Source organism: Bufo bufo, chromosome 11 (genome assembly GCF_905171765.1).
Source record: "Bufo bufo chromosome 11, aBufBuf1.1, whole genome shotgun sequence".
Taxonomy (NCBI): domain Eukaryota; kingdom Metazoa; phylum Chordata; class Amphibia; order Anura; family Bufonidae; genus Bufo; species Bufo bufo.
The window spans coordinates 69,717,010-69,732,694 of NC_053399.1; the positions used below are offsets into that span (position 1 = coordinate 69,717,010).

The window sequence follows — 15,685 nt, forward strand, 5'->3', positions numbered from 1 at the left end:
TTTCTTCAACGGGCTGCCTGTTCCGTTCCCCAAATTGCGGAAGGCACACGGGCGGCTTCCGTGTAATGCCATTTTACCAAATTACAGCAGCCTGTCCCATAAAGCCATACTTACCTACTCCCCATCCCACATTCCCTGCACTATTTTTTGGGGCACTGCATGGGCACGGTCACATGCTTTGCAGCAGCCAATGACTGGCTTAAGCAGTGAGGTGCTGCTTGTGGCCACGTCACCGCTGAAGCCAGCGATTGGCTGCAGCGGAACATGTGACCATGTCCATGCAGCACCAGAAGAAAACAGTGCGGGGACTGGAACATGAAGACAGTGGAGGCAGCGCCGAGCACTGAGCATAGGGGGAGCAGGTAAGTACGAATCCTTAGCTTAGTGCGGCAGGTTGGTAAAATGGCATTATTACTGGAGAACCCCTTTAAAAAGTAAACAGCTGCACCGACTGGACTAAGTTTTAATTTGCAGAATGTAATCAAACCAGAATTGCACAATAATACACATTTAATACTGATATTTCTGTCCATTTATTAGTCAATCCTGACCTTCTCCACAAAGCAGCTAGCCACAGCCACGGGGTCTTCACTGCAACTATCAAGGTGTTGGAGTAGCTGACTGCAAAAAGATATAAAGAAAGGAAAAGTTATGTTACAGCTGAAATCGTTTCGATTCTATCTTGCAACTCAGCTCAAGGAAGCGTATGTGTACAAGAACAAAAGAATGGAAAAAAATGTGACCTGGAAAATGCACACAGATCATGTGTAGACAGTGTAAGAGAGTTCAGTACATAAAGCCACACCAAAACAAAGATGAATACATACAAACAAGTATTTGTCCTCATTACCAATATCAAGATGTACGCATTATGCAAAACAAACTTCCACTTGCTGTATATGGATGTAATCTACTAGCTTTTTGGCTGAATAAGTGGAGGTCTCATCTCAAATGTTTATAGCATATCCACAGGATATACAATAATGGTCTGAAAGATGTTGGTCCAATCCTCCACTGTCAAATAACCTTGACACACATATACCTTTATAGGGGAACTAAAGCCAAATTCAAACAAATGCACAAAGAAAGTGTGGCTATTTTGTTGGAAGGACTCTCCCAGTTACTAACAGTACAAAACCACCAGGTTAAGCTATAAGACTACAGAATACTAAATCAAACTAGATAAATCCCACTCCCCATTCCTGAATAGTGGCATGGTGTGGAAGATTTCAGGGTCACGGGAAAGCTTGGTTACCACCATGTGGAGCTGTAAGAGACTACAGAATACTAAAATCTACCAAAATAAATCCCTCTCCCACTCAAATATGCGCAAATATTACCCAGATAGCGGTTTGCAGAAACAGTGAGAGAAAATGCCTGTTCTGATGGAAACCATCCGCAACTGTCAGAAATCTATCAGATCTTCCTCTCTGGTGATAGTCATTATTACTCAAGCATGTAAGTCTGTGTTCACATCACATTTTGTCCTACATTTACACATGATGTACACGTTAAACGGCTGCTTCAGACGAATGTCATATATTGGCATCAACTGAAGATGCTAGAAAAATGGACTAGTGTCCAGAGCTGCTGGAGATGGAAGTCTGGATGTGTGGTCCAGAACTACGGTAGCATGTCCAGGCTGGTACTACAGGGCATCAGAGGGGTATAAGAAGATACGAGTACAGCTCCCAGACTGTTGGAGCATCGTTGGCCATTACATGGAGAGGGGTATAACAAGAAAGAAACACAACTCCCAGCATTTCAAGGATGTTATTATGGGTTATCGGAGAACATTGCAGGGGGTGAGTATAAGGAAAGTACTACCACTCGTAGTATTTGATCATACTAACACCACACAGCAGAGGAACTCTGCCCACTTTGTGACATCACTTCCGTCCTTCACCACTTCTCTGCACGGCTGAACTCTGTCTACATGGGGTGATATGAAATTGGCTGGAGTGGAATGAGCAAGGCAGGGAGGCAGATGGGGGGAGAAAATGTGGGGACCAAGGACAGGCACTCCTATAGCAGTGCAGGCACAGCGATCTGCTGACATTTCAGAGTGGTTCAGCCCTATTCCTCTCCTGAACTTTCTGTTCAGAGTGTGCTGAAGATGGGTAAGGACTAGGGGAAAGAGAAAGGGGGACATTTATTATCCCCTGTGTGCCTGAAAAATGGCGCCAAAAAGTTGCAAAGTTCAGCGCACGCTGTAGTTGCACAAACCTTTGCAACTTTTTGGTGGTTTCAGACACTGCTCCCCATTTATAAAACTAGGGGGTTGAGTGGGGGCGGCCTAGCCGCCCTGTCACATTTCTATAATCTAGTCAAGGAAACTGCTCTAGATTAAAGCAGAGATCTAGATCAGCTCGTCTAGATCTCCACTTTGGTGCATGGACCTGCAAAGCTGCAGCATAATTATTAAGAGGCACATACAGATGAGATAAAATAACAGTGAAAAGAGATTAAGGATTCTGGATTGTAAAATGCTGGTCTTGATAAATGTCCCCCCAATGTTCTTTGTTTACCAGATCTTGTGTAAACTGCTTATGACAGGAGTTTGGGGAGCACCTTGTAGACACAGACATGTGTGCCCTAAGGAGTAAATGTATTTTTATGATTTAGGTCTTTTCGCGGTTTAGTCTTTTAACAGTCCATGCGATGGCCACATTTGCTGCAACGACTGCGCCTCGTGTGAGCCAAACTCCCTGCATCATAGATCAGATCTATAATGCCATGAGTTCCAGCTTGAGCATCATTTGAGTATGGAACGACAGACCCACGGTTTTGCTGGAACTCAAAGCATCATAGATTACTACTTCTGCTCACAGAAGCTGCGGTCTGTCCGGGAAATGTGGCCGTAGATCTCCGGCAGGCTGTTCTAGTAGAGAACAGACTGCCGGAGATCTCTGTATCCGACATTGCTTGATACTACGGCTTTCCTGTTGGACCCGGAGTCCGCTACCTGGAAAATACTCTGAGAATCGGCTGGACTGCCTTTTTGGTCTGCCGCATTCAGGGCAATGTCTACCGGAACACCCCGCCGCAGCTGTGAAAGTAGCCTAATATGGACTACATTTCAGGGACCACACATGGCAGCGTGAAAGCATCCTAAGGGCAATTTCACACGAACGGATTCAGTCCAGAAGACATGCTCTGGGAGAGATCAGTATTTCCCAGGCTGAACACTGCTCCTGTGCACACAAATTCGTGATACTACATGATGACTCATGGCATTATGCGAGTACAGTTCAGTAGATCTGAGGTGGAGCAGGAACAGACAGCATTCTAAATCATTGTACTGAAACATTTTCAGTCAGTTCATAAAGGTGATACATCGGGATTAGTATGCCAAGGAATAGAAAACGTAAGCAAACTAGTTAAGGGAAGTGACTATAAAAGAAAACTTGTGTCAGCACAGCAGTCCGGACTGTGTTTTTAAATTTATTATTGTAATGTATTTTTTTTTGTGTTAAAGCGTTAGGGCTACTTTCACACTAGCGTTCGGGGCTCCGCTTGTGAGCTCCGTTTGAAGGCTCTCACAAGCGGCCCCGAACTGATCCGTCCAGCCCTAATGCATTCTGAGTGGATGCGGATCCGCTCAGAATGCATCAGCTTGGCACCGTTTGTCCTCCGCTCCGCTCAGCAGGCGGACACCCAAACGCAGCTTGCAGCGTTCGGGTGTCCGCCTGGCCGTGCGGAGGCAAACGGATCCGTCCAGACTTACAATGTAAGTCAATGGGGACGGATCCGTTTGAAGTTGACACAATATGGCTCAATTTTCAAACGGATCCGTCCCCCATTGACTTTCAAAATTTATTTATTTTTTGTTCATGGTAATGCAAACGGATCCATTCTGAACGGATCTAAGCGTTTGCATTATAGGTGCGGATCCGTCTGTGCAGATACCAGGCGGATCCGCACCTAACCCCGGTGTGAAAGTAGCCTTAGCTAGTCTAGATAAAGTTGGCCACATCTGCAGTGACCTGTATCAATGTGAATAAAGCATTTTGGGCTGAGATAGGCTGTCTTTATTAGAAGGCAGTCTCTTTGGTGTCTCTCTGGGAGTCCTACCTCAATCAGCTCTTACTCACTCCTCCTCTCTACCCTCAACATAGATTTGTATCTGCTGATGTTATCTGATTCAACTGTCGGCCATCTTGAGATTTCTCATAAACTCCAGAGACAAACTTATTTTTGAATAAGTGGAGAGAGGGGAAGAAACAGTTGATAACTACAGGAAAATGTATTTTTCTCTGATAAGATATATTACATAGTTTCTTACAGTCACTTGTACTATTCATTTATTTAAAAGGCGTGCAAGAAGTTTGTGACCATCTGAGGTAGTGGATTTCAAATACCAGGTGAAAGGAACATAGAAACACAAAGCCTTATTACTGGGCTTATAATATAGACAGTGCCGCTATAGTTGGAGTATGAGTGGGATAGGATCAGACCATATGGATAAAAATGTTTCAACATTCTGGATTGGGTCACACTGCTTGGAGGGCATATATGGCCTGTATAATAGTGCAGATGTGGTGCTCTAATTGATTCATCAACCCTGGTCTGACTGCTGGTCAGGCAGAGTGTTAAGCAATCCTCTCTGATCTAATAATACTATGAGGACACGCAAGACACTAGGCAGGAAGTATTACATATCGAAAGATTTTATATAATGTCCTTAAAACATGCCTTGACAAGACTTTCTTGCAGCAATGTTTTAAAATATACACGGAACAAAAATATAAACGCAATACTTTCTGTTTTGCTCCCATTTTGCATGAGCTGAACTCAAAGATCTGAAACATTTTCTACATACACAAAAGACCTATTACTCTCAAATATTGTTCACAAATCTGTCTAAATCTGTTAGTGAGCACTTCTCCTTTGCCGAGATAATCCTTCCCACCTCACAGGTGTGGCATATCCAGGTGCTGATTAGACAGCATGAATATTGCACAGGTGTGCCTTAGACTGCCCACAATAAAAGTCCACTCTGAAATGTACAGTTTGATCACACAGCACAATGCCACAGATGTCGCAACGTTTGAGGGAGCGTGCAATTGGCTTGCTGACTGCAGGAATGTCTACCAGAGCTGTTGTCCGTGCAATGAATGTTCATTTTTCTACCATAAGCCGTCTCCAAAGGCGTTTCAGAGAATTTGGCAGTACATCCAACCGGCCTCACAACCGCAGACCACGTGTAACCACACCAGCCCAGGACCTCCACATCCAGCATGTGCACCTCCATGATCGTCTGAGACCAGCCATCCGGACAGCTGCAGCAACAATCTGTTTGCATAACCAAAGAATTTCTGCACAAACTGTCAGAAACTGTCTCAGGGAAGACTCATCGGGGTCTGGACCTGACTGTAGTTCATCGTCGTAACCGACTTGAGTGGGCAAATGCTCACATTCGATGGTGTCTGGCATGTTGGAGAGGCGTTCTATTCATGGATGAGTCCCGGTTTTCACTGTTCAGGGCAGATGGCAGACAGCGTGTGTGGCGTCGTGTGGGTGAGAGGTTTGCTGACATCAACGTTGTGGATCGAGTGGCCCATGGTGGCGGTGGGGTTATGGTATGGACAGGCGTATGTTATGGACCACGAACACAGGTGCATTTTATTGATGGCATTTTGAATGCACAGAGATACCGTGACGAGATCCTGAGGCCCATTGTTGTGCCATTCATCCACGACCATCCCTCATGTTACAGCATGATAATGCACGGCCCCATATTGTAAGGATCTGTACACAATTCCTGGAAGCTAAAAACATCCCAGTTATTGTATGGCCAGCATACCACCGGACATGTCACCCATTGAGCATGTTTGGGGTGCTCTGGATCCGCGTATATGGTGCTCTGGATCCCCCCCCCCCCCCCCAAGTAAGGCAAAACTGCACATTTCAGAGTGGTCTTTTATTGTGGGAAGTCTAAGGCACACCTGTGCAATATTCATGGTGTCTAATCAGCACCTTGATATGCCACACCTGTGAGGTGGGATGGATTATCTCGGCAAAAAAGAAGTGCTCACTAACACAGATTTAGACAGATTTGTGAACAATATTTGAGAGTAATAGGTCTTTTGTGTATGTAGAAAATGTTTCATATCTTTGAGGTCAGCTCATGCAAAATGGGAGCAAAACTGAAAGTGTTGCGTTTATATTTTTGTTTAGTGTATGCTGAGAAGACGCTTTTGCAGCATTATATGGACATCAAGGTACATCATGAAATTATTTGTGTCAGGATGTTACAGGTACAGTAATGATATAAAATGCACTCACAGAAAAATCATGCCTCACATCAAAAAATGAAAAAAATCTAAACTTTTCATATATCCATGCAAAGAAACACAGCAAAAAATGACAAACACATGCTGTACATGCATGTACGGTAATTTTTAATTTTTTTTGTTTGATCTGCTCTTGTTATTCGGACAAGCGGCATCTTGGCTGTAACCTACCTGCTATGGATTCACTACTATGGGCATCTTGTGACCAATATAATAAAAAAAGAACGTAGATAGCATTAGACTTAGGACGGATGCGGCATCCTTACGACATAACATATTCAGTTCTACTTACTGATTTTAAATAATGTTCTGCAACCTATACACATTAACCATATCCAGGTAAACACAGATGAGCAAAGATTATTGGTATCATTGATTTCTATGATAACAGACCTTTCAGAAAAGCTATTGACTGAAAGAAAAGCTTGCCCATACTGCTTTCACTCTAAAAGACAACAGCTTTTCAACACAGGGCAAGCACATCTGCTGCAGAGGAAAGCTGTATTACATGAGGGACATTTGAATGAATAGACAACCATAAAATACATAAGATAGTTGGTCTGGTTCTATCAGAGTGAGAGTACTCCCAGACAAACTTAAGAGATATATTCCACTTATATTTGATCTTACGCTTTGAAAATTAGCTAAAGAATGATATTGTGAAAAATGCTCTCCTTTGCCTTGCTGTGAACCACTGTTTGTTGTGAGCCGGTGACATACTGGGCTTTACAAGACTACGCTAGGCGGAGGCTCCCGCCTAGCAGTGAGCCTGGTGACGTCATCGGTACAGATGGTGGGTATAGAGCTGCCCTAGGCTCTTTTGGAGGCAGGTACTAGGCAAAGTAGCATGACCGAAGCGGCCAGTCACACATTCATTTCTATGGGAGCTCCGGACATAGCCACCTATCTCCAGAACTCTCATAGAAATGAATGGAGCAGCCGTGCACATGTGCAACCAGCCGCTCCTGCCATATCAGGGGAGCTAAGGGGGTATGGGGCCCCCATTCTGGTGATCAGTGATAACTTAACAACCAGAATATCTAGCACTGGGTAGCGGTTACAGATATGGACCTGCTCTTGTTTAAAAGCTAACAATCTAAGCTTTAAAAAACAAATCACAGGATTATCTCCACTACATCAGGAGATATAGATGTTAGAAATCGCGTTAAGAGTGAACGCAGCGGAAACCTGCTTTCACTTACAGCTGCTATCACTCCCAACCCTTTTTTCTAACAGCTATATATCGTGAAGTAGAGGACCAGCCCATATCTCTAGCTGCTACTGATCCCGAGATATGAGGAGTTAAAGCAGCCTTACCCCATCACCCTGCTGCCTGAGCTCTACTTTGATTGAACTGTTAGGCCCCTTGCAGTCGAGGGAGTATTCCGCACGGGTGCAATACGGGATGCGAACGCATTGCATCCGCACGGAAACTGGACCCATTCATTTCAATGGGGCTGTGTACATGTGCGTTGGTTTTCACGTATCACTTGTGCGTTGCGTGAAAATCGCAGCATGTTCTATATTCAGCGATTTTCACGCAACACTGGCCCCATAGAAGTGAATGGAGCTGCGTGAAAATCGCATCCGCACTTTTTTTGCGTTTTTCACGGATGGTTGCTAAAAGATGTTGTTTGTATACATTCAGTTTTTTACCACACGCGTAAAATGCATTGCACCTGCACAATAAAAACTGAACGCGGTCCCAAGCAAAATAATCACTTTGCCTGCGAAATCGCGCATTGTTCACTCAACGCATTCACAACGCATCCGGACCTAATCCAGACACGCTCGTCTGCAAGGGGCCCTAAGGCTTTTTCTCAAAGTCCGACTGGATTTCTTGCAAAACATTTAAGGGTTTAAAGGACAGTTTGAGAAGTGTTGTGCTTACCAGAGATAAAAAAATAAAAAAAAAGCTTCAAAAATAGTATTTTTATATTCCAAAATGTGACACATGGAGAAATGCCAGCCAGCGTGTCTAACTGGTTGTGTTTCAGGCGCACAGTCGGTGTACACACTGGAGGCTAATGACATGCTTCTTATTTATACATGGACACGTCCATATTTTGTGGACGCAGATCCGTATATTACATAGCACAAGCTTCTTACATACACAAAACATGAATAATCACCTGTTTAGTTCATAAATATCTTCAATGTTGCCAAAAAGAGCGCTGACTTGTTCTGGCTTCATCGGTAGCTCGTGTCTGTCTATAATGCCTCCGAGGTAATCCTAAAGAAAATTTACAGGCTTTTAAGCTACAAGTGTATTAGTTTTACTGCAGAGTTATAACTTTATGAGCGTGCGGCATTAACAGTATGCATTCAACTTTTTTTGACCAGTCAAAAGCACAGCAAGACGTGGTTTCATCACAAATAGCAATGGCTTTGCAATGTGGTTTTAGACCACGCAGAGGAATGTAAAAATAAAATATAAATTATGGCCAAGTCATTATGTGCTGTTGACATGCTGCTGGTTTACAATCTTCTTTTCTGCCGTGGATACTATCCATGGTGTATCGATGAGATTTAATAAAAGCTCAGCCATCGGTAGCATATCATTCACTTGTGAAGATACCACGGTCAAATCATTGTTTTGCGAAAATTAAGACAAATTAATAAAAAATTAAAATAAAATAAAAAAAGAAAACCGACTGTGTGATCGCACTTGCAAGATACATACACACAGCAGATTTGTTAAAAAAAAATTATCTGAAAAATCTATCTATTCAATACATCTGAAATGGATTGCTTGCAGGATATGTATGGATCTCTGCAAGCTCCATTCAGATGAAATTTGGAACTATTTTATATTTTTCCCCACACTGCCTTTCCAGTGACTATGGCCTGTCACTAGTGTGGCTATGTACATCTTTGGGGGCATTTTTATTTTTATTTTATTGTGTTGTACTCATTTTGAGCTAAAAAATATATATTTTTTAATTGGTCTTTATTTAAAAATTTTGAGCCCTTTTACCCCTGCACAGCTCTGAGTTTCTCTAGTAGCAGGATCTGAATTGTCAGTCTGTTCCGTCAGGCAGCTCCACTGATGGCTCCTTAGCTCTGACCTTATAAACCCCCGTTAGCTCAATTCTTACCTTACTGATAAGAATGTGGCTTAAGCCTCGTGCTCACGTCCGTGGAACACGGACCGTGTGATACCAGCCTGGAATTCTGGTTGCCATGACGCCGTGCGCTTCCTGCTGCCGCAGTACAGTAATACACTGGTAAGATCTATACCAGTGTATTACTGTACTGCGGCGGCAGCAGGAAGCGCACGGCGTCATAGCAACCAATGACGCCATGCGCTCCTGGACTAAGAAGAAATCCAGGCCGGTATCACAAGGCCCGTGTTCCACGGATGTGAGCATGAGGCTTTAAGGTGGATTTACACTGCCTGATATTTGGGCAGATTATCGACCTGTAAACGCTCACTCCCGGCAACATGCCCGTCTAAATGTGCTGGCGATCACCAGATGAACGAGCGAAACACTCATCCATCAGGTGATCCTGTCGTTTGTGCAGGCACCTAAACTATCGTTTCTGGGCAGCAGATCGTCCTGTCTAGGACGAGTGATGGCAATAGTGATCCCTCATCCTCATACTGTGGAGGTGATCGCTGCATGTAAATGCAGCGGTCGCCTCCACTGAACGAGAACGCTTCCTTCCCGACAATCGGCTTTAAGCTTGGCCCAGGTAAATAAAAGTGTTTATCAACTTTTAGTCAGTCATTTAGAGATGAGGAGTGCCACAAAGTGATAATACCATTTACACAGCTAGACAAACTGTTGAAACTTTGTGACAGAATGGCTCAATATTTTTAATAAAGACCTATTGAAAAAATTTTCTTTAGCCCAAAATGAGTAAAATGCAATCATTGGAAAAAAAAAAATGTCCCTGAAGGTGTACATAGCCTTTAAGGATATAATTACACGGTGCTGTCAAACACTGTGGTGAAAGATGTTCCCTGTGGTGATGAGGCGGTAGAGTAACTGCCCCTCCTTACGCAGACTACAGATCAGTAAAGTGAGCAACGTCAACTTTCCCTACAGAGCCGTCATTTCTTTTTTAGACCCTTTGCCTACAACCACCTGCTAGGGATATAGTGTGATATATAGTATTGGGTTACCTGGTTGCACCACGTGGAAGATATAGCGGGATTTTGATTTTCTTCCCGATATAAGTAATGCTGTCTAGATGCACTCAGGAAGCAGGATATATCACACCTACCTCCACGATACTTCTTAGATCCTGGACATACATCCTCTCCGTTTCTATTATTTCAAGCACTACCCGCTCCACATAGTTTAGTTTGTGAGTGATTGCACCAACTTTGCTTCCGAACGGAGAGCCCAGATGGCTGTACCGATTGCCATTGCTGTTACTGTTCATGGCGCTGTCATTTTTCAAGCCTCTTTGTACGTCCTGGTGAGTTGTCGGCAGTGTCTCGGCAGTAGATGCGAGCATCTCCATGTCCAAAGCACTTTTACTCAGTTGTTCGTCATGCAGCGTTTTGCCAATTATCTCCTCACAGGACGTGCAGCTTTCCCGGAGAGACCCAGAGGATTGTGCAGGGCCGACACTTACACCTCTCTCACAATCGTATACCTCAGCACAACATGAGACGGGGCTAGACCTTTCATTGCTACAGGACGAGGTCGAGGACTGCCTTGGGGATTCTATAAAAACAGAAAAATGCAATGAATTGGACATTTTTTTTACAGCTACATTAGCACAATGTAATGTTATTGGAGCGGTGACAAGCTGTGTCACCATCACACGACCAGGACAGATTGTCACAATTAGAAAGCATTGAAAAGTAATTCTGCCAACGTCCATTTCTGAGAACAAACAATGAGATAAGGGTTTTAAAATATGCAAAATGCATCGTTAGCCACTACCGTGTCCCTTGACTTTATACGTCCGGGCAGCCTGCACTGAAGTCTGTGGGGATGTCCCTGAACGCCCTTGCTGAGTTAGGCCTAGTTCACACTTCAGTGATTGTGAGCCAAAACCAGGTATAAGGGACAGATCTGCACCTATTCTGTGCTTCTGAGCCATGTGTGGATTTGGCTAAAAAAAAAAAAAAATCACTGATGGAAGCCACTGACCAAACACTGAAGTGTGAACTAGGCCTTAGCAGCTGCGGCTCTCCATAGAACTTCTGGGTCTTAGCCCCTACCCCCGATAATCATAAACCACATATCGCCTATATCACAATGACTCTTACAGAAAGGAAACAACTTGAATAATAGTATGTGAGTTGCACTGTTATTTTTTTACATTTTCCTGAGTATAAAAAATAATTGGTCTTGAACTGCTTAAACACAGGCACAATATGCCCATCTAAATAAGGCTTAAAGGGGTTGTTGTCACTTCAGCAAATGGCATTTATCATGTAGAGAACATTAATACAAGGCACTTACTAATGTATTGTGATTGTCCATATTGCCTCCTTTGCTGGCTGGATTCATTTTTCCATCACATTATACACTGCCCGTTTCCATGGTTATGACCACCCTGTAATCCATCAGTGGTGGTCGTGCTTGCACACTATAGGAAAAAGTGCTGGCCTCTCTAGTGGCCGGGACCATAGGAGCGCACATAGGCTAGTGCTTTTTCCTATATTGTGCAAGCACCACCACCACTGATGGATTGCAGGGTGGTCGTAACCATGGAAACGCGCAGTGTATAATGTGATGGAAAAATGAATCCAGCCAGCAAAGGAAGCAAAATGGACAATCACAATACATTAGTAATTGCCTTGTATTAGATTTCTCCACATAAGAAATGCCATTTGCTGAAGTGACACAACCCCTTTACTTTCACAATTGCGTTCGGTACGGATCAGTCTGGTATCTGCACAGACGGATCCGCACCTATAATGCAAACACTTGCATCCGTTCAGAACGGATCCGTCTGCATAAACAGCTTTTTCAGATCTGAGTTTTCACATCGTGAAAACTCAGATCCGACAGTATATTCTAACATAGAGGCGTTCCCATGGTGATGGGGACGCTTCAAGTTAGAATATACTAAGAACTGTGTACATAACTGCCCCCTGCTGCCTGGCAGCACCTGATCTATTACAGGGGGCTGTGATCCGCACAATTAGCCCCTCAGGTGCCGCACCTAAGGGGTTAATTGTGCATATCATAGCCCCCTGTAAGAGATCAGGTGCTGCCAGGCAGCAGGGGGCCAGACACCCCTCCCTCCCCAGTTTTAAATTCATTGGTGGCAAGTGCGGCCCCCCTCCCTCCCCAGTATTAAATTCATTGGAGGCCAGTGCGGCCCCCCTCCCTCCCCAGTATTTAATTCATTGGTGGCCAGTGCGGCCCCCCCCTCCCTCCCCAGTATTAAATTCATTGGTGGCCAGTGCGGCCCCCCCCTCCCTCCCCAGTATTAAATTCATTGGTGGCCAGTGCGGCCCCCCCTCCCTCCCCAGTATTAAATTCATTGGTGGCCAGTGCGGCCCCCCCCTCCCCAGTATTAAAAATTCATTGGTGGCCAGTGCGGCCTCCCCTGTATTAAATTCATTGGTGGCCAGTGCGGCCCCCCCCTCTCCCCCATCATTGATGGCAGCGGAGAGTTCGGATCGGAGCCCCAGTTTAATCGCTGGGGCTTCGATCGGTTACCATGGCAGCCAAGACGCTACTGCAGTCCTGGCTGCCATGGTTACTTAGCAATTTTAGAAGCATTATACTTACCTGTGCTGTCTTCTGTGGCCGGCCGGGCGCTCCTCCTACTGGTAAGTGAAAGGTCTGTGCTATAAGCAATGCGCCGCACAGACCTTTCACTTACCAGTAGGAGGAGCGCCCGGCCGGCTACAGACAGCGCAGGTAAGTATAATGCTTCTAAAATTGCTAAGTAACCATGGCAGCCAGGACTGCAGTAACGTCTTGATTGCCATGGTAACCGATCGGAGCCCCAGAGATTAAACTGGGACTCCGATCGGAACTCTCCGCTGCCACCAATGATGGGGAAGGGGGGGGGGGGTGATTTTAATTAGGGAAGGGGGGGGGGAGGCCGCACTGGCCACCAATGAATTTAATACAGGGGAGGTTGGGGGGGCCGCACTGGCCACCAATTAATTTAATACAGGGGAGGGAGGGGGGCCGCACTGGCCACCAATTAATTTAATACAGGGGAGGGAGGGAAGGGGGCCGCACTGGCCACCAATGAATTTAATACAGGGGAGGGAGGGAAGGGGGCCGCACTGGCCACCAATTAATTTAATACAGGGGAGGGAGGGGGGCCGCACTGGCCACCAATAAATTTAATACTGGGGAGGGAGGGGGGCCGCACTGGCCACCAATTAATTTAATACAGGGGAGGGAGGGAAGGGGGCCGCACTGGCCACCAATGAATTTAAAACAGGGGAGGGAGGGAAGGGGGCCGCACTGGCCACCAATGAATTTAATACAGAGGAGGGAGGGAGGGGGGCCGCACTGGTCACCAATGAATTTAATACTGGGGAGGGAGGGGGGTCTGCCCCCTGCTGCCTGACAGCACCTGATCTCTTACAGGGGGCTATGATACGCACAATTAACCCCTCAGGTGCGGCACCTAAGGGGTTAATTGTGCGGATCACAGCCCCCTGTAAGAGATCAGGTGCTGCCAGGCAGCAGTTATGTCCACAGTTCTTAGTATATTCTAACTTGAAGCGTCCCCATCACCATGGGAACGCCTCTGTGTTAGAACATACTGTCTGATCTGAGTTTCCACGATCTAACTCAAATCCGATGGTATATTCTAACATAGAGGCGTTCCCATGGTGATGGGGACGCTTCAAGTTAAAATATACCATCGGATTGGAGAAAACTCTGATCCGATGGTATATTAACTTCTGACTTTACATTGAAAGTCAATGGGGGACGGATCCGTTTGCAATTGCACCATATTGTGTCAACGTCAAACGGATCCGTCCCCATTGACTTGCATTGTAAGTCAGGACGGATCCGTTTGGCTCCGCACGGCCAGGCGGACACCAAAACGCTGCAAGCTGTGTTTTGGTGTCCGCCTCCAGAGCAGAATGGAGGCGGAACGGAGCCAAACTGATGCATTCTGAACGGATCCGCATCCATTCAGAATGCATTGGGGATGAACGGATCCGTTTGGGGGCGCTTGTAAGAGCCCTCAAACGGATCTCACAAGCGGAACCCCAAACGCAAGTGTGAAAGTAGCCTAAGGAATCGTTCACACTTTTGTACTAAGGAAGTGTGTTACTCCTGTTTTGGAAATAAATTTAAATTTCCTTAGGAAAATTGTCTTCAGTGGTGGCACGAAGCTGGAATGTGACCGCACTTGAGTAGCTCCTCTCATTTGTGTGCTCATCTGAGACATTGGTGGCATATCGCTTTCTGAAACTAGCCTTATTCTTAAAGGGTTCATCCGGCCTAAGGACACAACCACAAGTGCAGTCAGCTGTTTGGAGAGGGGGCGGAGCTCCACGAGACCGCCGATTCCTCTGCATTAGGCCTCATGCACACAGCCGTTGCCAGGCTGTGGCCGTATTGCAGGCACCAGCCACGTGCACCCTGCATCACAGATGCGGACCCATTCACTTGAGTGGGTCCACAATCCGGAAGGTCGGTGCAGAACGGAGGCACGTAACATGGTGCTTCTGTGGGGTTACTTTCTGAGCCTCCACACCGCGAAAAAGTACTGCACGCACTAGTTTTTTTTGCGCTGCGAACCGTCAGATGCGAATTGCGGACCCCATTCAAATGAATGGGTCCGAGATCCGCATGCAGCGGCCCGGCTGGCACACTGCCCATCATCTCAGAAGTATAGTGTAATACAAGTACGTGAATGGAGCAAGTACCTGTAATTACACAATGCTGCCGCTCCACCGGAGGCAACGCGTAGTGTAATGAACTGCTGCGCTCGCATGGAGCACCGCCTCCTCTTCAAACAGCTGATTGTCGGGGGTGGCGGGTGTCAGGCCCCCACCGATCAGATATTGATGACCTATCCGGACAATAGGTCATCAATAGGTTTGGCAGGACAACCCCTTTAAATCTCATCCACACGCTGCTGAAGCAATCCGTAGCATAAATCCACCTGTGGCGCAGATCTGAGATCTGGAGCATGGTAATTCATGGCACAACGCAGCTTGAAATCAGCGCCATTTCCACACACAAAGTTAGCACTGGCCTCTTTCACACAAGCATATTTGGTGCGGATTTTGTATACAGGGAACCGCTGCTAATGTTAATGAACAGGGCTATTCACATGGACATATGATTTGTGCTTCCAAATACGCCCATTATAGTCTATGGGTGCAGAGCCAAATGCAGGAAGGAAGTAACACACATGAAAATCCGGAAGAATTACTGAAACAATACTGATGACAATAGGAATGCTACTTGGCTACGTTCACACAAAGT

At 45.6% G+C, this 15,685-nt stretch overlaps 1 protein-coding gene across 6 annotated transcripts in view; it reads right to left on the bottom strand.

The window, feature by feature from the left end:
- Positions 1-15,685, bottom strand: part of PLEKHG3 (pleckstrin homology and RhoGEF domain containing G3) — a 156,829-nt gene that overhangs the window by 55,046 nt on the left and 86,098 nt on the right. For 5 of the 6 annotated variants that reach the window (XR_005774707.1, XM_040410901.1, XM_040410899.1 and 2 more), the window contains exons 2-4: positions 10,527-10,975; positions 8,429-8,529; positions 552-621 (exon numbers count right to left, since the gene is read on the bottom strand). Coding sequence is in view for 4 of the 6 variants with exons in the window: in XM_040410899.1 (XP_040266833.1) it covers positions 552-621; positions 8,429-8,529; positions 10,527-10,975 (620 nt within the window). In the remaining 2 variants the exon portion in view is untranslated. Of the gene's footprint in view, positions 1-551; positions 622-6,467; positions 6,495-8,428; positions 8,530-10,526; positions 10,976-15,685 lie in introns of those variants that run through there. The other variant, XM_040410902.1, reaches the window with a different exon arrangement.